At 45.6% G+C, this 23,693-nt stretch overlaps 4 protein-coding genes across 16 annotated transcripts; 3 read left to right on the top strand and 1 right to left on the bottom strand.

Moving 5' to 3' along the window:
- The first annotated feature begins 1,052 nt into the window (after positions 1–1,052).
- On the top strand, positions 1,053–3,418 carry rpusd4 (RNA pseudouridine synthase D4). The gene is made up of 6 exons (XM_030375295.1): positions 1,053–1,619; positions 1,705–1,903; positions 1,996–2,089; positions 2,423–2,573; positions 2,705–2,802; positions 3,104–3,418. Exons 1-6 carry the CDS (start codon positions 1,187–1,189, stop codon positions 3,308–3,310), a joined length of 1,182 nt encoding a protein of 393 aa, XP_030231155.1. The 5' UTR covers positions 1,053–1,186; the 3' UTR covers positions 3,311–3,418.
- Positions 3,419–3,656: 238 nt separating this feature from the next.
- Positions 3,657–9,286, bottom strand: LOC115557430 (glutamine-rich protein 1). Of its 4 annotated transcripts, none has more exons than XM_030375262.1 (12): positions 9,048–9,286; positions 7,917–8,175; positions 7,757–7,825; positions 7,349–7,477; positions 6,217–7,242; positions 5,790–5,946; positions 5,473–5,627; positions 5,255–5,369; positions 5,027–5,135; positions 4,763–4,914; positions 4,567–4,657; positions 3,657–4,448 (listed from the first exon to the last, which is right to left on the bottom strand). In XM_030375262.1, exons 2-12 carry the CDS (start codon positions 8,160–8,162, stop codon positions 4,265–4,267), a joined length of 2,433 nt encoding a protein of 810 aa, XP_030231122.1. In that variant the 5' UTR covers positions 8,163–8,175; positions 9,048–9,286; the 3' UTR covers positions 3,657–4,264. The 4 variants fall into 4 exon arrangements, with proteins under 4 accessions (XP_030231122.1, XP_030231123.1, XP_030231121.1 ...); XM_030375263.1 differs by lacking the exon at positions 9,048–9,286 and adding an exon at positions 8,806–9,004; XM_030375261.1 differs by lacking the exon at positions 9,048–9,286 and adding an exon at positions 8,352–8,743 and having other exon boundaries at positions 5,790–5,943.
- On the top strand, positions 9,228–13,740 carry LOC115557433 (proline-rich transmembrane protein 3). 6 transcript variants are annotated; one of them, XM_030375271.1, is made up of 4 exons: positions 9,267–9,351; positions 10,433–10,505; positions 11,388–11,584; positions 11,719–13,740. In XM_030375271.1, the coding sequence occupies exons 3-4, from the start codon at positions 11,482–11,484 to the stop codon at positions 13,377–13,379; spliced, it is 1,764 nt and encodes a 587-aa protein (XP_030231131.1). In that variant the 5' UTR covers positions 9,267–9,351; positions 10,433–10,505; positions 11,388–11,481; the 3' UTR covers positions 13,380–13,740. The 6 variants fall into 6 exon arrangements, with proteins under 6 accessions (XP_030231128.1, XP_030231129.1, XP_030231131.1 ...); XM_030375268.1 differs by lacking the exon at positions 10,433–10,505 and having other exon boundaries at positions 9,228–9,343; XM_030375269.1 differs by lacking the exon at positions 10,433–10,505 and having other exon boundaries at positions 9,260–9,351.
- Positions 13,741–14,832: 1,092 nt separating this feature from the next.
- tmcc1b (transmembrane and coiled-coil domain family 1b) lies at positions 14,833–23,488 on the top strand. 5 transcript variants are annotated; one of them, XM_030375279.1, is made up of 7 exons: positions 14,833–14,968; positions 17,947–17,990; positions 19,250–19,518; positions 20,519–20,944; positions 21,137–21,657; positions 21,763–21,898; positions 22,201–23,488. In XM_030375279.1, exons 3-7 carry the CDS (start codon positions 19,291–19,293, stop codon positions 22,513–22,515), a joined length of 1,626 nt encoding a protein of 541 aa, XP_030231139.1. In that variant the 5' UTR covers positions 14,833–14,968; positions 17,947–17,990; positions 19,250–19,290; the 3' UTR covers positions 22,516–23,488. The 5 variants fall into 5 exon arrangements, with proteins under 5 accessions (XP_030231139.1, XP_030231136.1, XP_030231138.1 ...); XM_030375276.1 differs by having other exon boundaries at positions 14,834–14,968; positions 18,753–19,518; XM_030375278.1 differs by having other exon boundaries at positions 14,837–14,968; positions 18,753–19,518; positions 21,173–21,657.
- Positions 23,489–23,693: the final 205 nt, after the last annotated feature.

Genomic DNA, 23,693 nt, shown 5'->3' on the forward strand with positions numbered 1-23,693 from the left:
TTAACAAAACTCTACAGTTCAATGTTTGAACAAAGGTAACACAGCCCAGGGCTCAGCAAACACCAGCCAGCTCTCTGGAGGCAACATTAAAAAAATCACTGTTCATACAAAAATAAAACTGACTGTTGTCGCCTCCTGCTGGTGATTTCAATCAATTATTCATCACTATTTCAATACTCGGTTTTCATCAACAGCATCCGTGACGCGTTATTATATCATAGACCAAACTTTAAATTTGTTCATGTAGACAAAGAAGGATGCCATTAACTGTGATGTTGCCTTATTACTCCGAACACCTACCGTGGAAATAAGGGATGGCTGGATAGAAAAAGAGGAACAATTTAGGCCTACATGCGTCAAGTCGGTACAAATTTGCGGTAAAAATAATACCTCAAACATGAATATAAGGAGTAGAAGTCGGAAAAACGAGAGGTGAATTGAACACAGGTGATAACCAACCTTACTATACTATTACACTGTAACAATTATGCTGCTGTTATTATTAAAACAAGCGATAAAAGTATCAGACTTCTTTATTTTAATACTCATTTCATGGCTTTAAAATATTTTTTGTGTTGAAGCAAAAAAAATATCATTTGTTATTTTTAAAATCCAAAGAAATTCAAACATTTGTTAATGTTTGAATTAACAAACAATAAACAATATATATTTTACTCTGCCAATTGGGCAGCCAATAACTGCCCAATTGGCAGTTATTGGAAATTAGATTACAAACATATCTAATTTCTATCAATTTCGAACAGATATTCTTGATAAATCCTGGCGAGCCTATAACGTCGTAATACGCTATCTGCGCTCTTAAAACTGGCCGGGGAATAAACAACGGTTGGAAATTATTTCTTTGCAGGATGCCATGTTATAGCCAAAGGGTAACCTAAAATAAATCGTATTTATTGTTAACATAACGCATGGTCGCATTGAGGTTATCGATGCTCTACCAGAAACTGTGAGTTCAGCTGGCTGTTTGTTTTATTTAAGACATCCACAGGATGAGCGGGGTTTATGTGGCAATCAAGCGCTAAGAGGAAAACAGCGGGCAGTGATTGGACGGAAAACGAGTTTACCCATCTAAAGAAAGGCGGAAATGACGACAGGAAACAGGAAATAAGCACGCGTGAGAATCTAAACAAGTTTCCCAATCCACTGTTTCAAAATTGGTACCACGATGAAGGGGTGCAGAGCCCTTACCGACAGTTTCTGTAACAATTGGAGCCACGTCAGAAATATGATAGTTCTTCGTCGCCAAACTAGAATAAACAACTTGCAACCCATGACTTCTGATTCAGCCCATGTCCTCTGGCGGACACTGACCACCGCTCCTCCCCTCCCGAGTCCCGAACCTGAGGAGAAGGCTCCTCTGAGAGCCATTGACCTTGCCAAGAAGATTCGACAAGAGAAAAGGGAAGAAGAAAGAACAACCAAAGGGATAAAACCAACAGCCACCCCTCTTCAGAAGAGGGTCTCTGAGTTAAAACAGTTCACCCAACAACTACAAAATGTGCATCCCAATGTATTGGCTAAACATCTCCATAAGACTATGTTGTTCCAGAATAGGGATGTGATTGTTCTCAATAAACCCTATGGGGTTTCGGTCAAAGGTATGTCATTTGTAACTTATGCAAATAAATAGAAGTAACTGTAATGTGTCTCCGCGACGTTGAAGATGGTTGTCCATATTCTCAGATCACGGAGGGGGCACATGTATCACCGCGGTTCTCCCGATCCTTGCCAAAATGATGGATCTGAAGGTTGACTCTGAGCTTCAGCCCTGTCTCGGACTGGAAAAAGAAGTAACAGGAACCCTACTACTGGCCAGGAACCAGGAGGCAGTGGATAACATAGTTTACCTTCACCGGCATAATCAAATACAGAGGAAATACTGGTAAGAGGCCGCGGAGATATTATCACTAGAATTTCTACGTGCTATATGTGAGGCCGTCTTGTTACTGTTGTAATGTCCCTTGTCTTTCGCAGGGCAATCACTGTTGGTGTTCCTGTGCCATCTGAGGGAGTGATTGACATCCCGCTCATAGAGCGAGAGATTGCGGGCACACAGCATCATTTCAAGGTGACTCAGTCAGTGACCACTATGGCATTTCTCTAATAAAATGACTTTCCATGTTCCTCTCAGGTGTTCCTATCAAGCATCTTTGGGGAGCACAGTCAAGATTTTCATTGGCTCCCTCTGAAACCAGCAGTTAATGATTATGAAAACGGATTAACTGATTACGTGCCCATCTTTGCGACAGCTGGGATATTTGCCTCGGGCAACGTTCAAACCGCTAAGGGCAATTGAACATGAAGTGGTGATAGAAAGTTCAGATTCGTACCACCAGTCATCGATCTGTAGTTGATGTACTAAATCATATTTGCGATTTCGCCCACCTTTTGTTTTTGTCAGATGGGGCTGAGTCCTATGTTTCGGCTCAATGAAACGGGAGAAGGTGTCAGCAGAATCCGTGCTCATCGACAAGCCGAGAGTGCTGTGACCAAATACCGTGTTCTGGACAGCAGGGCGGGCTGCAGTCTTGTTGAGCTGGAGCCACTGACCGGTACGAGGAGCTGTTGGTTATTGTATTGTCACGGTCAATTATCCTGTTTTGAAGTGTGGGACTGCATTACCAGTCGTTGCTCATTTCTAAAATACTATGCTCTCCCATTTCCCTGCTGTTTCGTTTCCTAGGACTGAAGCACCAGATTAGAGTGCATTTGGCCTGCGCTCTGGGTTGTCCTATTCTTGGCGATCATAAATATTCCAGCTGGACTAAACTGGCACCTCAGGTAAATCCAATGTCATGGTGAAATTCCAAATAAATCATTATCCAGGGGTTAATCTGTAGCAAATCTACCAACTTTCCATCCATGTAAACTTACTTAAGCTATATATATTTGTCTTGACTATGCTAAGGAACAGATAGATATTGGGAGTACATAGTCAGTTCCCTGACAAACTCATTAAGGGTATCTTTCTATGCTTTTGTAACATGAACTTTCATTTTGACTGTTGTTTAGTCATCTTACCAGAAACACATGAGTAGTCTTTGGTGCAGTAACTGAAAAAAACATGAATTTTTATTCTTAGAAGTTGCCGGAAAATGTGCTCGGAAAACTGGGGTTGGAGAAGAGCAAAACCCGTAATCTAACCCTTCACCTACACGCCCGCCAAATGGTTCTGCCTGGAACCACAAGTCAACCAGAGATCAGAGTCTCCTGCCCCATGCCAAAGTACTTCACCAAGGCGCTTCAAAGACTGAACTTAATTTTTCCTGATGAGAAAGAGCCTAACTAAAGAACTGGATGCTGCTCACCTAATGGGAGAATTGGGGTTTTGTTTTTAATGAGTAAATAAAAGTAATGTACGTTTTGTATAAAAAAATAAAGTGTCGGCCGCCTGTCAGTTTTAGACTTTGGTTTGCTATAATTAAAGAGCCATGATTAAAATAACTTTCAGATGGTAGACAACATTTTGAATGACAAATTCAATGACAAGTGTAATTCTTCACCTCACCACGGAGGTCTGTTATACCTCAATGTATACAAAAGTAAGGGCTGCTACTTGCCAAAAGACCTTTTCATGTTTACTGCGAAAGTTTACTATATGTAACAAACTACTTACTAATGAATAGCAATTAGTGTTACAAAAACATATCAAGTTTATTTTCTTAAAATTGACCTGAGAGCAAAAACGTCTTACAGTTCCTGAAAAACTAAGCACTTTTATCTTGTGACCATTTTAGCCTTTTTTTGATTTTACACCGCTTAAAGATTTAGAAGCATTAGAAGAATGGCACTAATAATTGAAAGTTCAATTAATACATACAGCGAAACAAAAATGCAATACATAATCCTAAGTGGGAAGACCAGTCAGTTTTTATCTATAATGACCACTGGCACCAGAACAGGAGTATGACAAGGTTACAAGGTCAGAAAGGAAGGAAAAGGCCAATTATCTCCATAAAGATAAATAATAATGTACTCTGCACCACCCATTATAGTCCTCATCCGACCGCAATCAAGCTGTTGCTATCTGCACTTTTCCACCTCAAAAGTTCCAGAGTTTGGTAGGGCGTGTGCTGTGTGTAGGTTGTGGTAGGTCTGAGTGATGTTCCGCTGAGAGGTCAGCAGCCCCACCTTCTGTGTCGCGTATATTACACATCTCCCTCGAGCCGGCGTCTTGACTTGAGAGATCCACAGACGTGCTAAATTAGCACAACAGTCAGTGCTTTCAGGCAGTAGGTTCGTTTCAGTTCCCTTGCGCCGGACAGACAATCTCCTGGATTTCTCTGACCACGATGATGCGTGCCAGCATCTGCTCCACCTGCTGACCGCTGAGGGGCTGGGTGGAGTACCATATGGGACTGTTGGGCGCCACCACCGGCTCCGGGGTCAGGTAGTAGGCGTCGTTGCGACCTTTGGCACTCTGAGGGCTGGGACAGACGACGGAAGAACGTTGGTTTTCAAGGGAACAACGGGAGGTGTTTGAGGAGCAGATGATCCAGGTACGGGAAAAACGTGAAAGAACTTAACAAAAGCGACGCCACTCACCATTTGAAGAGATAGAAGTCATACAACTTAATAGGACAGCGAAGAGGGTTCTCTGGATCCTCCGCTTGCTCGTTATACATGTCGTCCGCCACTGGAAAAACACGGGTCAGGGCATTGAGGTGAGCATCGTTCCAGAGCAAGTGTCACGCGATGGGTAAACAGGGCAGAACATAAACATGAATGCATAATGTCCAACCTTTCTGGCCCAGGTGGTGTGGCCCTTGACCCTTCAGGAAGCGGATACTCGTGGACTTGTCCTTGGGATTGGAGGGGTTCTTCTTGGTGTGTCTCAGCACCTTGGAGAAGGAAACCCTCATGTGCTGCTCGGCGGTCGTCAGATGGAAGTACCTGGTGCGCAGAAAGCCAATCAATCATTCACCCGTGCCGTGTTCAGATAATATCAAATAATCGATTGGTGACATTGCAAAGTGCCACGTGTGGAAGTCCGCTGGGGACCTACTTGGTGTTGAAGAACATCAAGGTGGTGAGTAGGGTGGCCGGTGAATGGGCTCCCAGCTGCTTACAATCCCACAGCATCTCCTCTGTCACATGACTGGGGATCAGGTAACCTGGAGAAGGAGAGCGCACGTTGCTCAAACACAGATACATGAATACATGTCTAACGGAGATCTTTTTGAGTACAGACGGGCGGATATGATAATCTCAGATTCGTGAATTTGCTTCTCACCTAAAGGATGGACACTGGGTCTCCATCCGTCCAGGATCTTGTGTAAGCTCTGGGAGAAACGCACGTAGTACGGATCCGAGAACACGTCGTCCACGCGCCCGTTCTCCGAGAGATACTTGATGGGGAATAAAAAACACACAGAGTTCCGTCTTTTGGTTTGCTCCGCCAAATTGCTTAACGAGAGCCGACTGGGGTGGTCTGCTTGGGAAAAAACAAACCTTTTGGATACACAGAAAGACGTAATACAGGACGTCTGGAGCCAGCTGCTCCGCCTCAGTCCCGCGGGCCTCCTGGGTCATCAGGGCCAGAGCCAGGTTCAGCTCCGCCACGGCGCTGGACACCAGGTCCTCCTGGAAGTGGAGCGGCTGGCGACCTGGTGATAGGAGGGGGGGGGGGGGGGGAATGGGGGTTAACGAGAGGGGCCTTGATGGATACTTCAAGGACCTCAACTTAAGCAGCTGTTTCTTGCGATGGATTCGGTTTTTGGCCATTGTAGCACTCTCAATGGCGATGTTAGAACACTGATGGGACTCACGGCCAATAGGGGCGAGCTTGGTCCGCTCTTCCTTGGCGAGCTCTGCGTTTTTACGCTGGGCCCAGAAGCGCCAGACATCCAGGCCTTCCTCCGGCTTGAGACAGACGGGAACTAGCAGCTCTATATGGGACTGGCCGTTAGACTGCGTCTCTCCCTGCTGGGGACGGAGGAAGACAACGAATGAGCAGGAGAAAAAGAATGGGAGAATGAAAACATTCAGGTAGATATTTTTTTTGTTGCCATTCGTTAACATTGCAATTATAAATCACAATACAGGCTTTTGAGAAATATTTACAATTTAAAAAGTGTGCTTGCATTTAAACGAGCTACTTGCTTGCTTAAGAACAAAACTAATGCTAAAACTTTGGCCATGGGAGGAAGGTTGGCTAGTAACCCAGTGGGGTAGTAGCGGGACCCCCTGTCTGACCTGCAGATGGAGCTGTTGTCCGTCTTGGCCCTCCTGCTGGCTCTGCTGCTGCTGCTGCTGTGGATCCCAGATGTGCAGCGACTGCGTGGTGGTGCCGTACGCCCCGCCCACCGTCTGCACCGCCACGGGGATGTGAATGTTGCCGTTCATGAACTGCGCCGGCAGCAGCGTCTGCAGCACCTCCTCCTGGGTGCGGGCGGAGAGCTGCTGCATGCTCGCCTTCAGCGGGGCGCCCTTCGGGTCCTTCTGGGCGCCGGCGGCCTGCAGCGCGTTGCTGAACGCCTCCTGCGCGATGGCGATGTGGGTGACGCCCTGCTGCTGCGGCGTCGAGTAGACCGGGATGGTCCACGTCTCGCCCGCCGGGCCCGTGATGGTGCCCGCCGTGCTGTAGAGCTGCCCGCTGTCCACCGTCAGCAGGTCGGGCCGGATGGACACGTAGCTCTGCTGCTGCTGCCCCTGCTGGGGGATGGTCAGCAGCGTGGCCACCTGCTGGCCGGCGTACGACACGGCCAGGGGCACGTCCACCTTGCGCTTCTTGGCCGGCTGCAGGACGGTGGGGAGGGTGGCCGCCCGCCGCGCCACCACCTCCCTGGAGGAGCCCTGCTGCTGCTGCTGCACGGCGGAGTGAGGGTCTATGGCCTGGATCTGGATCTGCTGGCCGTTGGGCAGTTGGATGTGCTGTCCGTCCTGGAGTTGGATGTGGTGCCCGTCCTGCAGCTGAAAGTGCTGGCCGTCCTGCAGCTGGATGTGCTGGCCGTCCTGCAGCTGAAAGTGTTGCCCGTCCAGTTGGATGTGCTGGCCGTCGTGCAGTTGGATATGTTGTCCGTCTTGGATCTGGATGTGTTGTCCGTCGGGCAGCTGGATATGGTGTCCGTCCTGGAGTTGGATCTGATGTCCGTCGTGTAGCTGAATGTGTTGCCCGTCCGGTAGTTGAATGTGTTGTCCGTCCTGTAGCTGAATATGCTGTCCATCTTGTAGTTGGATATGCTGTCCTCCAGCCAAAGCCGCCACCAACTGGGCCTGAATCTGTAGGATGCAGATGCAACAACGTTGAGACGGCTTCCAGTGAAGGAAATGGGTTTGTTCACTATAGGAAGGGACTGACAGACTGACTACCACTACTTCAAAGTACCTGCTGATGCTGCTCCTCTGTTAGCTCTCCCTGCTGGACAAGCTGGCCGGTTGAAATGCCCTGCAGGTCTTTCTGTGTGGGAGAAGCCATCTGAATCACTTGGCCTGTGGGTTGTCCCTGGATATGTACCTGAAGAGGGAGGGTAAAGACTCATCAGGTCCATTATGAAGAGCTGCCTTCCATGTAGTCTTTATTACGCAATTGTAGTAACTGTTGATTGCGAGCATTAACAAATTAGGAACCTAGCATTAAAGAACCACAACATAGATGTTTATTCGAAATATATATTAAAATACAGATGTTTTGTTGGTATGGGTTAGTGTTGGAGTCTTCTTATGACCATGTATTAGCATTACAAATAAATCTAGAAATGTGTATAAGCTGTGTAAGGACGGTATGCTTATTCACCTGCACTTGAATTTGTTGCTCAGATTCTTGATGCAGTTGAGGGGATATCTCTGCTGCAGACACCTGTACCTATAAACAATACAGAAAAATAAGTGTCCTAATAATGGACCAAGCCGATAGAACATCATTAATCTGAATATTAGCCTACAAAGGGTCTTACCGGGCAAGCCAGCTCCAGCAGAGATCCAGCCACCTCTGTGCTATCTGTGTAGGCACAGTTGGCGCCTTGCTGGTACACCATGGTAGTAGTTGTGGCTGTATGTCCCTGTTGACTGAACTCTTGTAGTGTCTCTGGACCCTTGGCAAGCGACTCTAAAAACTCCTTCATCTGGTGCTGGGGGACGCTGCGGGCCTTTTGTCGCACATATTCATCAAATGACACAACACCACCCTCTTGCCCATTCATTGTCACGTCAGACCTATAGAGATATGAAATGAGCGTTGTGTATTTAATGCAATGAATCAATTATATCCTGTATCGACACATTGTTTTGTTTTGTTGTGGGTGGTTGGTAAATACGTCTACAGTTAGCCGGAACGATAGAGCGAACCACTTGGAGATAAATAAAACAGCAGTAATGTCACAATCGCTCACATTTATTTGTTAAGGTCCTTCACACATCGGGGCGGTGTGGCTGACAGAGTGCCATGTTGAAATTAGCTAATTCATTTCATAATAATCCACTCGATGTCAACATTTGGTTAATATACGTCAAAACGTGGCTTGGTTGAGGTGACGTGCAAAAATAAATGTACAGCCATCGGAAATGTATACGAAATTAGAAGAATTCAGATGATCGGAATGATTATAACAATAGTAATAGCAAGCTAGCCTAGCATTGCTAGCAAGGTAGACATTAAGATAGCATATCCGCTAGCACGACTGAACTGCATTAAGCAATTCGAAAGAGCTGCAATATAGCTCATTTAAATTAAGAAGGTTGTTTTAAAATTGTAAAACAAAAACAACGCGATCGTGATTAGATGTCGATCGCCTGAGCGGGCGCTGTGCTAGCATTAGCCCAACCAGGCGGACAGTCTCATGCTACCTTAAATAAAATGAAATCCTCTCCTTTCCGCTATGGCACGGCGTTTAAAACTAAAAGGCGATAAACACGTCTAGATACGATCCACATGCCGTTCTGTGTTGCTTCGCTAACGATCATCAACACAATGCCCCCCATGAAAATACACAAACAGCGGACTACGTTGTGGAAAAGCAAGAAGATCTGACGTGTGCTTCTCTTCACTCCTACTAGTCGTGCTACCATTACAGAAAAAAAAGTTTTACCAGATTCTGCACGGAACGGGTATAGTTATATCCAGTGAAAGATGCTATATCGGTGATCGAATAACAAGGTGGTACGAATCGTCATCCCTGGTCCATGAGTGGGAGCATTGCGCCGAGGAATATGCAGTGTTTCACTCGGAAAGATGTAAAGTGACGGAAGTAGGCCCCGGACGGGAATGGTCAGCCGAGCCGAGCGCTGCCGTATCGACTCTACAGAGGGAGTGTTCCTATCCTGTGACCGTAGATGATGGTGTTATCATGTATCATGTCCATCGATGGAGTGTCAATACCTCGGCGTGGGTTGGTTCGTATAAGTCACGAATTTACTTGGTTTAATTTGTATGGTTTGGTTATCTTTGCGTGGTTTAAATTGAATCAACGCGGAGTACATAATTTGGTCAATAACAATATGAACTCGATATGTATAGATAGACAGACAAACGAAAGAAAATCGACACATTATCAAGTGGGTCCAACAATAAAACAATAATTGTGTAATTTAACACATCCAAAATATTTCGCTTTAGTTGAATTGGCGTCTCTTAGATATCAACATAAGTGATAACAAAAAGTGGAAGTGATTATAGCGCCTCCCAGATCATGTTAAATACCCATAACTTTAAAAACACGACCTCTTGCAAACTATGCCCTTTTATCACATTTATTTGTGGACACGACATGTGCCTTTAACAAAATCGAACATCACCAGTCTGCCTTAAAGAGCCAACCATGTGTTACTCCGGGCCTCCCCTATTCTCTCCACAACAAACTGCCAAAAACGAATCTTAAGGTGGACCAAAGAGATGCACCAGTTGTATTGTGTATCTGTGTTATACATGGGATAGGAAATAGTTAATTCCCACACATACGAATAATTATGCAAGGTTTTCCCTGCCTGGTAGTGTTTATATTTCTAAACACACTAATTCTCAGACAGCATGAATTAATTTTATTAAGTGTGCCTGTCCCTTTTGAATAACTTTTTCAACAATTCTCTAAAACAGTAGTAGCTGGAAGTGAATGGTGTTTTTATTGGTGTTATGACAAGTAGGTCTCATGTTGCCTTGTATACAAACGATTTCTGTTGGACTTTCTGTGCCAGCAGTGTCACTCATGGTCTGACTTTGTGCCATTCTAAGAATCTTAAAGTAATCCTTCAGAATGAAGGGATTACTACAACACTCTGTGCTAGAAGGTAGAAGGACCTATTCTGAAAAGACAGTTTATCCGTCTAACTTGACTATATTTACACAAATATCAGCTTTATTTAGCTTAACTGTTCATAGATAATAATCAACAAGCAAGTTTACGGTTTACATAATAATGGAGAAAAATGCTCATGTGTCTAGATTTATGTTTCTCTTTCGTTGGTATTAATATAATAGGCTGCCAAGAAACCAGCCGGTACAGTAATTGGGCCGACGTCAGCTTGAGATGGTAACCGGAAGCATCCTAACAGTAAGCCCAGTTAGTTGGAACACCCGCAACATGCTGCACATTGAAAGGGCTATCGGAGTTCAGTTATTGAGATACCTGTGTACCAGAATAAGAAATAGAGGGGTTATGTAATCAACAATTTACTTAAAGGCAGGATGCAAGGATCACCAGGTAAGCACAATCCAATATGATATCTATTACTGGGTCGCACACCAAATGCTCTTATTGGTGTTTTTATAGGAAGAACACTTTAGTGTCAATGGTTGAAATGGTAAAAATGCAATCCCTCAATTCAACTATTTTGTTTTCATTCATTCATAAAAAGATTTCTAGGCAAAATGTATTTCATTGCCAAATATGCTTTAAAAAAGTAATTAGAGTATTTCGAGAGGAATATTTACAACTGGATTTGATTCTTTTTGGGTCTAGTTTAAGACACAACTAGACCTGAAACCTAATTATGTGGTTTGTATTAAGATTTATTGAAACACTTTGAGAGTGGTTTGATTAAGATGTGTGTTACAATGCAAAGTAACATAAAATGCTTACTTCTTTATTTCCTAAAGGCTTCTGAATTTCCACCTCAACAATGTTGAACCTGTTTTTGCTCTTCATTGTTCTGGCTTTGGTACACTCATCTCTTGGAAACAGTATCACATCTCCTACCTCATTAGGAAAGTTTGACCCTAAAACTTGTGAGTGCAGCAGTAGAAACAAGGCAGGTGCGGATGACCTGTCTACTGAACTAATCTCTGTGGATAGCAGTGAACCTATGTTGGAGAGAACCACAAATACAAATCCTGCTTCAACTAGCAGGAACAACATCGGTTCATCTAATGACGGCGTGGAAACCATAAACATGCAAAGGGATTCATCCTTGCCATCTCTCTCACCTATATCAAGGGAAGGGGTTGGTGTGAACACTATTCCAGAAGATTTTGGAAGTTCTGGTGAACAGAACTCAGAAGAGTCAAGAGTCATAACAGATCAGATCTCTATGGTGCCTAATGAGCAAGATGACAACAGACACGAAACCGCAAATATCGACACGCTACAACAACAACGCCGCCTGCCTCTGATCAATAATAAATCAATGAAGGGTAAGTCAAACAAGTGAATTAGATGAAGCTCCTTTACATAAAGCATTTTAAAATATACTTTCACAAATTAACCACAAGCCTAAACTGATATGTCTCTTTGTTTTTCCCCCTCTCCGTCTCTATCTCTCTTTCAGAGGATCCCGACGCTGTCCCGGCTGGTCCGTCTGACTTCATTATCGACCAAGACCTATTGAGTTATGACGGTCCGTGTGTGCCCATGCTCGCCTCCTGTGCTGCTTTAGCAGTCTCAAACGGAACTCATCTGCTCTGGGACGACATGAGACGGACCCTTGCCTTCGCCTGGGAGCTGCATGTCTTTGGATCGGCCAGCCTGTTTGCCTTACTGGCAGGATTGGCTGTTATGGGAATGATTGGTGCGTCTACACTCGTTCATCCCCTCTGTGGTCCCCTGACCCTGGCAAATAGCCTCTTACTGTTGACAGGGACCCAGCGAGCTGTCCTACTTCTGCTTGATCCTTATGGGACACGGCAGATCTTAGCTCGACCTACTCTAGCGGCGTTCCATAATCTTCCCCTGCACTTTCTCCTGTGGGCACAGGTGGTCCTTGCTCTGGTAGCACTAAGAGGGGTCATACTGCGTCAGCTGCCGCAGAAGCTGCAGCGTCCCTGGTTGGTGGGAGTTCTCGCTGTGTTACATTGTGCCCTGTTGCTCGCAGCTGATCTTCTTTCCCCGGTGCTGTCCCTGACCTTTCCGTTATTGCTGCATACCTTCTCCCTCTGCTGTGCTCTGCCCTCCTGCGTTGAAATCCTCAGCCAGTCGTTCTCCCGTCTGCAGCTCTCCATCAGCAATCCCAAACCCGAGTGGGGAATGTCCCAACGGATCGAGAACCATGCCAGGCGGCTGATGGTGGTCTGCTCCGTGCTAGGGGTACTGTGCTGCTGCCTTCAGGTGTACACACTGCTCTGGCTCTATGGAGTTCTGGGGAGCTGGAGGCGTTTCAGCTGGTGCTGGTGGCTCAGTCAGTTCTGGGCCAGAGTCGTGGAGTTAGCGTGGGGATTTGTGTTGCTCGCACTGGGATCCTGGATCTTGTGGACTCCCCAAAAGAGCCGCCTGAGGGGTGATCACTGGCAGGGTAGACAAGAGTGGTCGAGTGGATCTGAGAACACAAGCTTTTGGGATAGAGTCTTTATTAAGATTGGGAATGGCCAGTTTAGACAATCAGAGAATACCTGGGTAGATCTGATGCCAAATACCTGGAGCAGTTATCCTAGTCACAGATCAGGTTTTAATAACAGCCCCGTGTGTACGTTTGATGAGCCGGTGTCTACCATTATTCCTAACCACATGCCTTGCCCTGTCATAAGTAGTAGCTGTAACTCACAGGCAGTCCTGCAGTCGCAAAGAGATGTGGAACCTGACTCTTTCCTTTCACTCGTAGAGTTTGAGATGCGACCCCCATCTCCTATCGACCTCGTAGGCAGCATCGACTATGCCCTTAGCCAAGGAGATTTTTCAGTGGGAAGTCTGTTCAAATCTCGGGCTCACGTGACTGGCATGGTTGACCCAGATGTAACTCACGGCCAAGGTACCGCAATTACACCTAGCCCAGTTCATGTTGCCTTCAGGGAGACAGTGGAGACAGGTTTTACCTCTGGATCTCCGGAAAATGTCCCACACATGGACATAAGACCATCGCCCAATGCCTACACTGACTACACACCCAACAGATTCTCAGAAAGTGACGAAACACCGGAAAGAGGGCAACAAAACTCAGAAATCGAGTCTGAATGGATGCATCAGGACTGGACTGAGGATGATATTATAGACCTCTAGGCCTCAAAACATCAGCACTCAAATTCCTATTTTTTTGGGGTTTGCTTTTCACCGTAGCCCTAACAGGTTGTATTTCAATTAAAACCGTGACAAAGATGACTTCCTCACACAAAAAACTCATAATTAAGTCAAATATATTATTGCTTGTAAAACTATATTTTGAAAATATACATATACACATATACATTTTTGTAAGATTTGAAAGTATTCTCAATTGTATATATATATTTAGATACATTCATCACTTTTGTACTTTGATATATGAATGCAGCTTCACTTTATGCGTAGCTTAATGTATAAGTAAATCTGTACACGTGAAATTGTTGTTTTCTAATACAAACATTGTAACTTGAAATCACAACACCATTGGTGATATTTGGCTGCTTTCTCTGAGGCAATATAAAACAATAATATGAAAACAGAATGTGGTTGGTGACGCACACCACCGTCACCAACCACATTCTGATTTCGTATTATAGTTTTATATTGCCGTGCGTCAATGATTGATTCAAATTGTGTTTGTCTGATAAGTGAAACAAACTCTTAACAAACTAGGTCTACATGTCTATGACTCGTTTGCACAATTGATATATCTGGAGTTTGTGGTTCGGGAGGCCATCTTGTGGTGAAAAAGAGTAACTTAAAATGTAAACATCTAGATTACCTTTTTTGCATTCGTTTTGTATGTCCTTTGTAAACGACCCAGGGAATGACGGTTCCTTCTTTTCAGTTGTCATGACGGCCTGTATGCCCCAGGATCATCCCTTCACCCCTCCCTCTACCAATAACATCATTACTGCCACACCCATTGGCTAGATGCCACAATCTCCACAGTCTTATTTACCCTCAATGCCCTCTGTCGCCAGAAGAGTACCGGTGTGAAGGACACCACAGATGATGTACTGCCTCCTCCCCCTGTGAAGAGCCATTCGCCACAGCCCCTCCTGTAGCCATTTCTTGCCATATGCAGCTACAGGGATTCAAACTTGACCTCCCTCTGTCCCTTTCTCCAACGCAAATCAGACATAAAAAAACATTATAGTCTTTAAGGCCTCACCGGTATTATATTCACTGTTGACAATTCGATTATTATTCAACTTATTGGTTCCTCACTTCATTGATTTATTGATCTACCTGTTTTCTCAAGGAAAGATCCATTTCTGATACGTAAGAGAGCTGATTCAGCTGCATTGCACTATAAGAATCCTCGTTTGAATGGAATATCGTCACAATCACTGTCATTATGTAATCAGGCTAATCGATTATTATTATTTTTAAATGACATGTGTCTGTGTTGTAGACTATAATCGAAACGAAAGTCCCACATACTCAAATTTGACCTATTTGGATAAGTCTTTCGCTTTAAATTAAAAACTTTTTTATAGGTGATGATATCGCGTCGATGTCAAGGGCCTTCTAATCGGCTTCGACCAATAAGCCATATCTTGGACCAATCCACCTGCACCGAGACGCACGTTATGGTTATTGATGCACTTTGTCCTGACGCGGAGCGCGCCATTTGACGTCATCCTTGGGAGTGTTCCATCGGGAAAATGAACGGTCATCAACACAGCCCTCTCAGCGCCCATGTAAGTTCAGGCTCGCAAACGGTACTTTTGTTTCAACACTCAAAGTAAAATCTCAATATGCTTGTTTTTATGCGGTGTTTATACGGGCGATTACTTCCATTGATCCGATTATCGGTGCTGGCTGGCGAGCCTGGCGAGGTCTCCGGGATTTGTCTGTAGCTCGGCTAACTAGGGGCTGAGGCGGCTCTAAGAAGCTAGCGACCTAGCCGGGGAGTTCACCGCCGAGCGCCGGAGCCGACGTGGGGTCAGCGCGTGTTTTGGCACGAAGCGTCGATCCAGGGTAGCGGGCGATGCTAGGCGTCGGTGCACGGACAGGGTCACTCGTTTCGGGAGGCGACACTGCTCCATGTCAAGACGAACCCCAGGTTCCGATGGATACCCTTGGCTAGGCCAGTGCCGTGTCGGCGTCGGAGCCGACTTTGTACCGTGTAGTGCTGGATATAAACAAGCCTGAGGGAAGCTTCATTGAAGCGCACTAGCAGGTGGGGACTTTTTTTGGCCACGGCAGATAACCTCCTCAATTGAAATATCTAAACACCGAAATGGATAACCCAGAGTAGTCTTGGTTGCTCCGTTGTTATGAGTAATGAAGCCTCTCCCTCCAGTTATTTGAGTAAAGTGATGGACCATTTACCATAGATGAACGGTTAGCAGAATGCACTTTTTAAAGATATGAAATTTGGTTGAGTTGAATACATATGGGCTTCTATGAGCGTTAAAACACTCTTATAACAGGATTAGTTATTAACCATTCCACCAACTTGTTCAGCACGGCCACGAAGACTCGCCCTTAAAGACAAAATGAATACGATCTGATGCATCTTTAGCTTGTAGCTTTAGCCACCTGCTCTACCCACACGCTAGCTTGCAAGCGAACCATATATGTGGGGGAAACGTATGTATGGATTTAAAAAGCACTACAGTCGTCCAATGGCAAGTTTCGTATAATTGATGTCTTCCCTGAAGTGTAAGAAGACAGGCCTGCCAGAGTAAGCTAGCGAGGTGCCCATTGCACTATGCTGCGTGTGTGCATCATGAAAAGCTGATTCATTAATATTTCCACATGCCCATATCTTCATTTTCTGCAATGCATCAAGTGCTTTTATCTTCTGAAAACGTACGAATGCGGCCATTTGATGTTTATTAAACCAGATAACATGACAAGGAGGGGTCATTAAGAAAGAAGTTTCTGTTCTATTTGATCATACTTAATATATCTACATCAGACAAGCGAGGGTAATGCTTATTGGTGGCATCCCCTAACAACTTGCTTTGATTCTGAAATCCATTAAAAATGTAACATTTAAGTACACCACGTTGGTTTTATCATAGTTTAATTTTATATTATTTCTAAATTATTCTGCTCCATGTAGGAGATAGCTTGATAACAATACAAGACAAAATCCAAGGTAGGGTCTTAATTGTCTGAATAATCAGCATGGGTACTTGGTAAAGCCCCAAAGCTAAATGGTACTTGGAACAGAGACACCAATACTAAGGATGGTCACTTTTGACCTTGGATGGCTGGATGTGCAGAGGCTGTCAACAGCGTGACAGTCGAATGTTCACTGACCCACTTCAAGCACAAATGCCTTGCCCTGGAGCCTGTTAAGTGATGCTTTGTTATGATTTGGCATGAACATGTATCCAACACTTTTATTTTGTTCCGGATATCGAGTTCTAAGTTCTAATAGTATTAACATAAAAATATTCTAGAAATTACATCTGCCATGTTAATTTGACTTTTTACGTTGCATAGGCAACATTAGAAAACAGTCAGCCAGGAGCCATTACTGTTTCGGGGAAAGGATCTCTCCATGTATGTATGTTGTGTACTCGTGGTTTCTTTTACTCGCTAAAACAGGGAACGTACGTGCCTGACACGGTTTAATAGATGGCATGCCAAAATGACAGATGCATATACTGCAGCTTGTTAAAAAAATATTTTGTATGATTTTTTATGTATCCTAAAAGACCCTGCTATAATTTAAAAAAATCCGACTTCCTCTGTGAATTTTTTTTATTCACTAAATGAACATTTTAATCACATAATGACTGTAAATATAGAAGCAGGTCAAGCGGATAAGTGAACAGTACTTAACATTTAGCTAGTACATTGCGTGATTTATGACTAAATTCATTTCATGGGCCTGTTAAGCTTTACGGAATTGCTTTGCACATGGTGACTTTGCTCTAGCCTGTCAAATGTCCTCGGTGTGATCACAACATAGTATTATTTAGGCTTCCACAAATGGTAACGTTTTTTACTTATGGTGTAGGTTATATACTGTGCTTCTTGTTATATGACACAATTGAGTGTGGCACAGCACGTCCCCCGAGATAAAGGTAACATAGATGCATGAGTTCTCTTATGTAAACACCCTTTTATTTATACTGTGAGGATTGTCCTGTGCCCTTCAAAGGTTAAGGGAAGTTGCACAATGCAGGGCTAGCCTTGTATCTGAACAGCAGTTGACTTCTTTTGTATTGAAGGATATGGGGAACATGAATATAACTTAAGGCTTTAGTGCAGATAAATGGAATGCTCCAGATGGGTGCTTGAGGCGTTTCATTCATAAAGAAATATCTCTAATAGCCCTGTATTGACTAGTTGGTCTGCATAGTCTAATGTTTGTGGAAAGTTTGGGGAAACTAAGGATGACTTTTGAGTTTAAAGATGTCATCTTTAGTTACCTGATCATCACCTCCCTGATCGATTCTAACATCTCTATTATCTTATAGACAATACAACGAAGTCAAAATATATATGTCCATTACCATATTTCTGTATGACATTTGAAGGCCATTATTGTGGAGACTACTGGAATGAATGGATTGTTTGGCATTATTGTATTTGTACGTATTTAGACAACAGTTATAACAAACATGTATTACTGCTCTTGTTTACGGGTACCGGTTTAATGTGAATGCCATTAAAATCAATATAGCTGAAGCTAATCTGAGTGCTTCTTGTTTAGCGACTCCTGAGTTGTGAGCCAGAAGAGGAGAAGCTTGGCTAATGGTAAGTCTCTGCCCCTCTCTGGCTCTCCCTGTCTCTCCCTGTCTCCCACACTGTCTCCGTCTCTGTCTCTCTCTTATATATCTCTGTCTCTGTTATGGATTGGTGCAGCTAAACCTTTTATACGAGCAGCCATTTGTAATTCAAGTCATGGTGTGTTTCTCTGCAGTGTATCTCTAAGTTTTGAACCAAGCAGCAATCAGCCCACCCTTTGAAAGCAGGGCTATGTATGATTCCCTTTGTAAGGTTGAGAATCAGCGCACCACATCATTTTTCTTCATTTGAGCCTCATGGATTTTATACACATACAACTCATCAACACATGCATACAACTCATGAATTTCTGTTATCAAACCATTCACGTATTTTACGTATGACTTGATTTGAATACTTTCTGAAATGTTATTAGGCAGATTCTAGAGATTTGGTCTGACCTACAGCTCTAGGATTCATTGACAACTTGAACCAAAATGAAGCTATTAGTATTTCAGAAACCATTCTTCAACTTAAAATATCATTTTTAGACCTTTAGTGTTTTTGTACTGGTGTGTTGGGACTGTCAGACATGTCACATGCTGTTTGACCCAAAGGTTTTTTTGTTCAAAATTGAACATCTGTTTTGCCTAAAATCAGTTTCCAAGGCCCATGTCTCGGTCCCAACTCAAGTTTTGCTTTCTTATGTTATTCTTCCACTCTTCTGCTGTATATACGTTCATCTGTCGCTGTCGCATGCCGTAATCATTTTATTTTCCTTTTTTGTATCAGACGAGCATGACATTACGCCAAACCACCGATGCATGCACGCTCGTCTGAGCGCCATCCCCTCTGCTTTCCGGCTCCGAACCAGACTTTCAGAGGGGGTGTGGCATCGGGACATAGCTAGTCCCCTGCACCCCCGAGTGCCCCCACACTGTGAGACTGGAGGCCCGTGATGGATCAGGCTAGTAGCGAGCAGAGCCCAGAGGAGCCTGACGCCGGAGGCCGCTCGGAGACGGAGGCCGGCAGGCGGGCGTCGGAGACGGAGCACGGTTTGTCCAAAATCACCCACAATGCCCGGGAAAACATGGGCGCTCTGGGCCACGGGCTGAAGCAGTTCTTCCAGCCCCAGCGCCGGCGCTCCTCCGTCTCCCCGTATGACGCCACGGCGCCCCTGGCCCCTGCCCCTGACCCCGCCGACCCAGGGCCAGAGGCCGGGGACCCCCCCGCCTCCTCGGGGCCCCCCGTGGACTCTGACAACCCTGCCGCTTCCGCTCCCCCCGCAGCTCTGAGTCGCGTCCTGCAGCAGATCCGCGGCGCCCCACCCATGATGAAGCGAGGAACCAGCCTGCAGAGCCGCCGCAGCAAGGCGGCCGGGGGGGCCGGGGAGCTCCCCCAGAAAGGAAGCCCCCAGATCCACCGCCGGAGCACCCACGAGGCCCTGCTGCAGGCCGGGCGCCCGCGCTCCTCCTCCACCACCGACACGCCCACCTGCCCTGCCCTGGCGGACATACTGCTCACGTCGGGTTACCACTCCACGGAGGAGCCGGACAAGGTACACAGCCAGCCGCTGAGTCCCAGGGTTACTGGGGTGGCCTTTTGCAAAGTTAAACAGACAAATCAACATTTGCAGCCCTTTTGCTGGGTGGGGTTTGCTGTTTTCACTTTGCGTGAACACTAAATGGGCCAATATAATTACCAACAGTGCAAACATGCCACGAAGAACGCTTGGCAAAAAAACCCAGAATGTGTTGTAAAATACATTGCAAATAGGACAATAACGTTGTCCTGATTGAATGAACAAGTTAATAACCCTTCATTTGAGCTTCTCCGTGGTTCTCGGAGAAACTCAATTCTCATCCAGCACATTAAACAAGAGCATGTGGCTTCTGACAAAATGTGTTTAGCGTCGTCCAATTATCTAGCAACGCATGTGGGAAGTAATTCATCGTAATATTCCAGTTAATTATTCAACAGGGATTATATTGAAGCATTACTTAGTGGGGTACATGTAATGAATCGAGAGGTTGTTAATGGCTGGGCCATGCCCTGCTGGAAAGGTGACTAGATATGTAAGCAGCATTGCAAATGTCACTGATCTCGTCTGAGTAGTTGGTTGCTATGCACGGTAAGCCTTTCTAAATTTAGCGTTTGCTGCCTTTAAGTCTACTTCAGGTCAGAGAGCATTTAAAGCCTGGAGTAATGGCTTCATTTAGGTAACACTTGGCAGGCTAAATAAAGCGAATAATTTCCAAATTTCTGAATCCTTTTAAAATGCTAATTCTGCTGGCCACCAAATAATACATTGTCTAAAACTACTGTTACTGGTAGACAACTTTGTGTTGATTTGAGACACAGATTCATAGCATACATAAGTAAGTTTTGCTATTGAAACGTACAATTCTATTGAATTAATAGTACACTAAACAGAGCACACATTTAAAGAGGACTGTAAGCTTATTGAATATCAGTGCCTTCTCTGGGTCCCCTGTCCGTCCCTACACCTGATACGACCGCTCACCCCGCCTCCCGTTTTCACCCTCCTCTCTGACCAGCTGGAGCGCTGCGACGGCTCTGGCCCCGCCGTCTCACCCATCGCCCTCTCCTACGGGGCGGACGGCTACGGGCTGGACGTGGTGGACGGCACGCCGGACCCCCAGAGGACCAAGCTGGCCATCGCCCACCTGCAGCAGAAGATCCTCAAGCTCACCGAGCAGATCAAGATCGAGCAGACGGCGCGCGACGACAACGTGGCCGAGTACCTCAAGCTGGCCAACAACGCCGACAAGCAGCAGAGCGCGCGCATCAAGCAGGTGTTCGAGAAGAAGAACCAGAAGTCGGCGCAGACCATCCAGCAGCTGCAGAGGAAGCTGGAGCACTACCACCGCAAGCTGCGCGAGGTGGAGCACAACGGCATCCCCCGCGCGCCCAAGGACGTGTTCCGGGACATGCATCAGGGACTGAAGGACGTCGGAGCCAAGGTGTGTAGCATGTTGTACTCCCCCTGTTGTTGTTGTTGTTGTTGTTTAGGCTTCAAACTTTTCCACGTTGTTGTTTTTTCTATGACATTATATAAAGTATAAAAGTCGAACCATGTATGTTTTTTCAGAGTGAGCATGCTGATTTTCTTTGAATTTTCTACTTCTCTGTGTCCCACAAACATGGTGGCCCAGCCCAAGTGTTTGTTTACCCAGTTCTGCCCCCTACAGGTGACCGGGGGCCTCTCCAGCTTCTCTCACGCCACTCACTCTGCCGCCGGCGCCGTGGTGTCCAAGCCCAGGGAGATCGCGTCCCTGATCCGCAACAAGTTCGGCAGCGCGGACAACATCGCGGGCCTCAAAGACTCCCTGGACGAGACCCAGGGGGACGAGTGCGTGGGCCCCGGGGCCGCCCGGACCCTCGGCGCGGGGCAGCTGCAGTCCAGCCCCAAGTACGGCAGCGAGGACGATTGCTCGAGCGCCACGTCCGGTTCGGCGGGGGCCATCAGCGCCACCGGGGCCCCCGGGGGCCCCCCCAGCTCCAAAGGGAACACCCTGGAGCACGGCCAGGCGTCCGGCTTCGACGCGCTGCTCCACGAGATCCAGGAGCTGCGGGAGAACCAGGGTCGGATAGAGGAGTCGTTTGAGATCCTGAAGGGCCACTATCAGAGGGACAACACAATGATCATGGAGTCCCTCCAGGAAGAGAGATTCAGGTGCGAAATGTTCATGGGAACGGTGCTATTGGCATGTAAGCAAGAACAATACATTTTAAAATAGTCTTTATTGTCCGTTTTTTTATGAACCCCTGTATTTTTCAGGTGCGAACGCTTAGAAGAGCAACTCAATGACTTAACAGAACTGCATCAAAATGAAATCCTGAACTTGAAACAAGAGCTAGCCAGCATGGAGGAGAAGATTGCTTACCAGTCTTATGAAAGAGCTAGAGATATACAGGTATGCCTCACCAGACTGTAGACGTAAAGTAGATCTGAAAGACCTGACATTTTCTAGACGCATCACACTTTCAACATTCATTTTGTTTGGGTTGTGCATTTGCTTGTATTAGGTTAGCTGTTCAATTCAACATGGTAAAAGTTTCCATACGTTTGAAATGATTATATTCCGGCATTATGTCCCACATGGTTATGTTGATGTATTGGGTCACAGAAGGGTGGGTCCAGGGAAGGGATGGGTGTGCATAAGGTTAGAATGAAGATCAGAGCCTTCTGAATGACATCTCTCCCACTGACCTGCAGGAGGCACTAGAGGCCTGTCAGACCCGGATCTCCAAGATGGAGCTGCAGCAGCAGCAGCAGCAGACGGTGCAGCTGGAGGGCCTGGAGAACGCCACGGCGCGCACCCTCCTGGGCAAGCTCATCAACGTGCTGCTGGCCGTCATGGCCGTGCTATTGGTGTTCGTCTCCACCGTGGCCAACTGCGTGGTCCCCCTGATGAAGACGCGCAGCCGCACTTTCACCACACTGCTCCTGGTGATCCTGCTCGCCTTCCTCTGGAGAAACTGGGAGGCCATCTCGCAGTACACGGACCGCTTCCTTTTGCACCCCAGATGACCTGCCCCCCGTGGGGCTATGGGTCGCTGAAAAGACGATACAGGGGGTGTACAGTGTTGGGAGGGGAATATATCAAAGCCAGGTGTATCCCAGGGTCTGCCCCCCACTGGCCCTCCTCCCGCTCCACTTCAATAGGCGCTGCACACAATGTTTAGTGTGAGCGTCACCAAGAAGAAGAATGAAAGGGGGCCGAAACGACCAAGTTCGGATTTGCCGTTGGGGCAATCACTATATACCTTTGGTGCAATGTTGGCGTGGATGAAAGAGGATGGGTGCATACGTTGAAGGGGCAGAGAACAGCACACTTGACTTCTCTCTCCTGAGTGAATTTGTTTACACATTTTTTTAATTCTATGGGAAAAATTGTATTAAACTTTTATTGGTGTAGTGGATTCAAGTGAAATGGATTTGTCACAATTTGATAAGCTGTTGATTTTAAGGGTGTTCCTCTTATTGACCTTCAGTGATAATCAGCAGTTCACTTGATTTTGTTTTTATGTTTTGCTTCATTTTTTTGTTTTTAAATGGTATTGAATCATCTACTTTATCTTCCACCCAAATATTTTCAGCTCATCCCAAAAAAACATCTTCTGTTCCAACTCAGAAGGAAGGCAGGACAAGGTGCTGACAGATCAACTGCACTGCTATGGAAACAAAACCGCTCGGCACTGGATTGATTTGTGGTGAATCTTTCGACATATCGTTATTAGCGTGTGAAGTCATTAACACTGGTTACGACCGGGGCAAGGAAGTGGACGTCTAGGCTAAACGTTTGAAGGCTAAAATGTTGGCTGCCACGGTCCTGACTGCATTGCCACTGCAGAAAAATAATCTATGAACTGAATGAACCTACTTGAAGAGCGATGGAAATGCTCAAAGACTCAGTGCTTCCGTACTGTTTCTATTGGTGAAGAGTAATGCTTTTTAGTTGACTTTTTATTTTTTAAAAATAAACATCCTGTTTTAAAAGTGATTAACGTTGCTTTTCCTTCATAACTATATGAAAGTATATTTGCATTTGCTAAGTTTTACTGCAAACTCACGGTCAAAGAGGTCATTAGCACCAAAATAAAACGGCAGCCATTTTAATCAATGACAAATTATATACCCTGCACCAAAACCACGGATGTGCCTTTTTCCAACCATTTAAAACAAATTAGTCATTCAAGCATGAAGAA

This window comes from Gadus morhua, chromosome 13 (genome assembly GCF_902167405.1).
Source record: "Gadus morhua chromosome 13, gadMor3.0, whole genome shotgun sequence".
In the NCBI taxonomy this organism is placed as follows: Eukaryota; Metazoa; Chordata; class Actinopteri; order Gadiformes; family Gadidae; genus Gadus; species Gadus morhua.

Excerpts from the sequence above, each read along its gene's own strand:
- LOC115557430 (XM_030375260.1), bottom strand. Across the intron at positions 7,826-7,916 it reads TGCTGGAGCTGGCTTGCCCG|GTACAGGTGTCTGCAGCAGA; the intron begins GTAAGACCCTTT and ends TATTGTTTATAG. Across the intron at positions 5,947-6,216 it reads GACAACAGCTCCATCTGCAG|CAGGGAGAGACGCAGTCTAA; the intron begins GTCAGACAGGGG and ends CTCCGTCCCCAG.
- LOC115557433 (XM_030375267.1), top strand. The coding sequence starts at position 11,074 with ATGTTGAACCTGTTTTTGCTCTTCATTGTTCTGGCTTTGGTACACTCA. Across the intron at positions 11,585-11,718 it reads CAATAATAAATCAATGAAGG|AGGATCCCGACGCTGTCCCG; the intron begins GTAAGTCAAACA and ends TCTCTCTTTCAG.
- tmcc1b (XM_030375276.1), top strand. The coding sequence starts at position 18,919 with ATGGATCAGGCTAGTAGCGAGCAGAGCCCAGAGGAGCCTGACGCCGGA. Across the intron at positions 19,519-20,518 it reads CCACGGAGGAGCCGGACAAG|CTGGAGCGCTGCGACGGCTC; the intron begins GTACACAGCCAG and ends CTCTCTGACCAG. Across the intron at positions 21,658-21,762 it reads CTCCAGGAAGAGAGATTCAG|GTGCGAACGCTTAGAAGAGC; the intron begins GTGCGAAATGTT and ends TGTATTTTTCAG.
- rpusd4 (XM_030375295.1), top strand. The coding sequence starts at position 1,187 with ATGAAGGGGTGCAGAGCCCTTACCGACAGTTTCTGTAACAATTGGAGC. Across the intron at positions 1,904-1,995 it reads CAAATACAGAGGAAATACTG|GGCAATCACTGTTGGTGTTC; the intron begins GTAAGAGGCCGC and ends TGTCTTTCGCAG. Across the intron at positions 2,803-3,103 it reads GGACTAAACTGGCACCTCAG|AAGTTGCCGGAAAATGTGCT; the intron begins GTAAATCCAATG and ends TTTTATTCTTAG.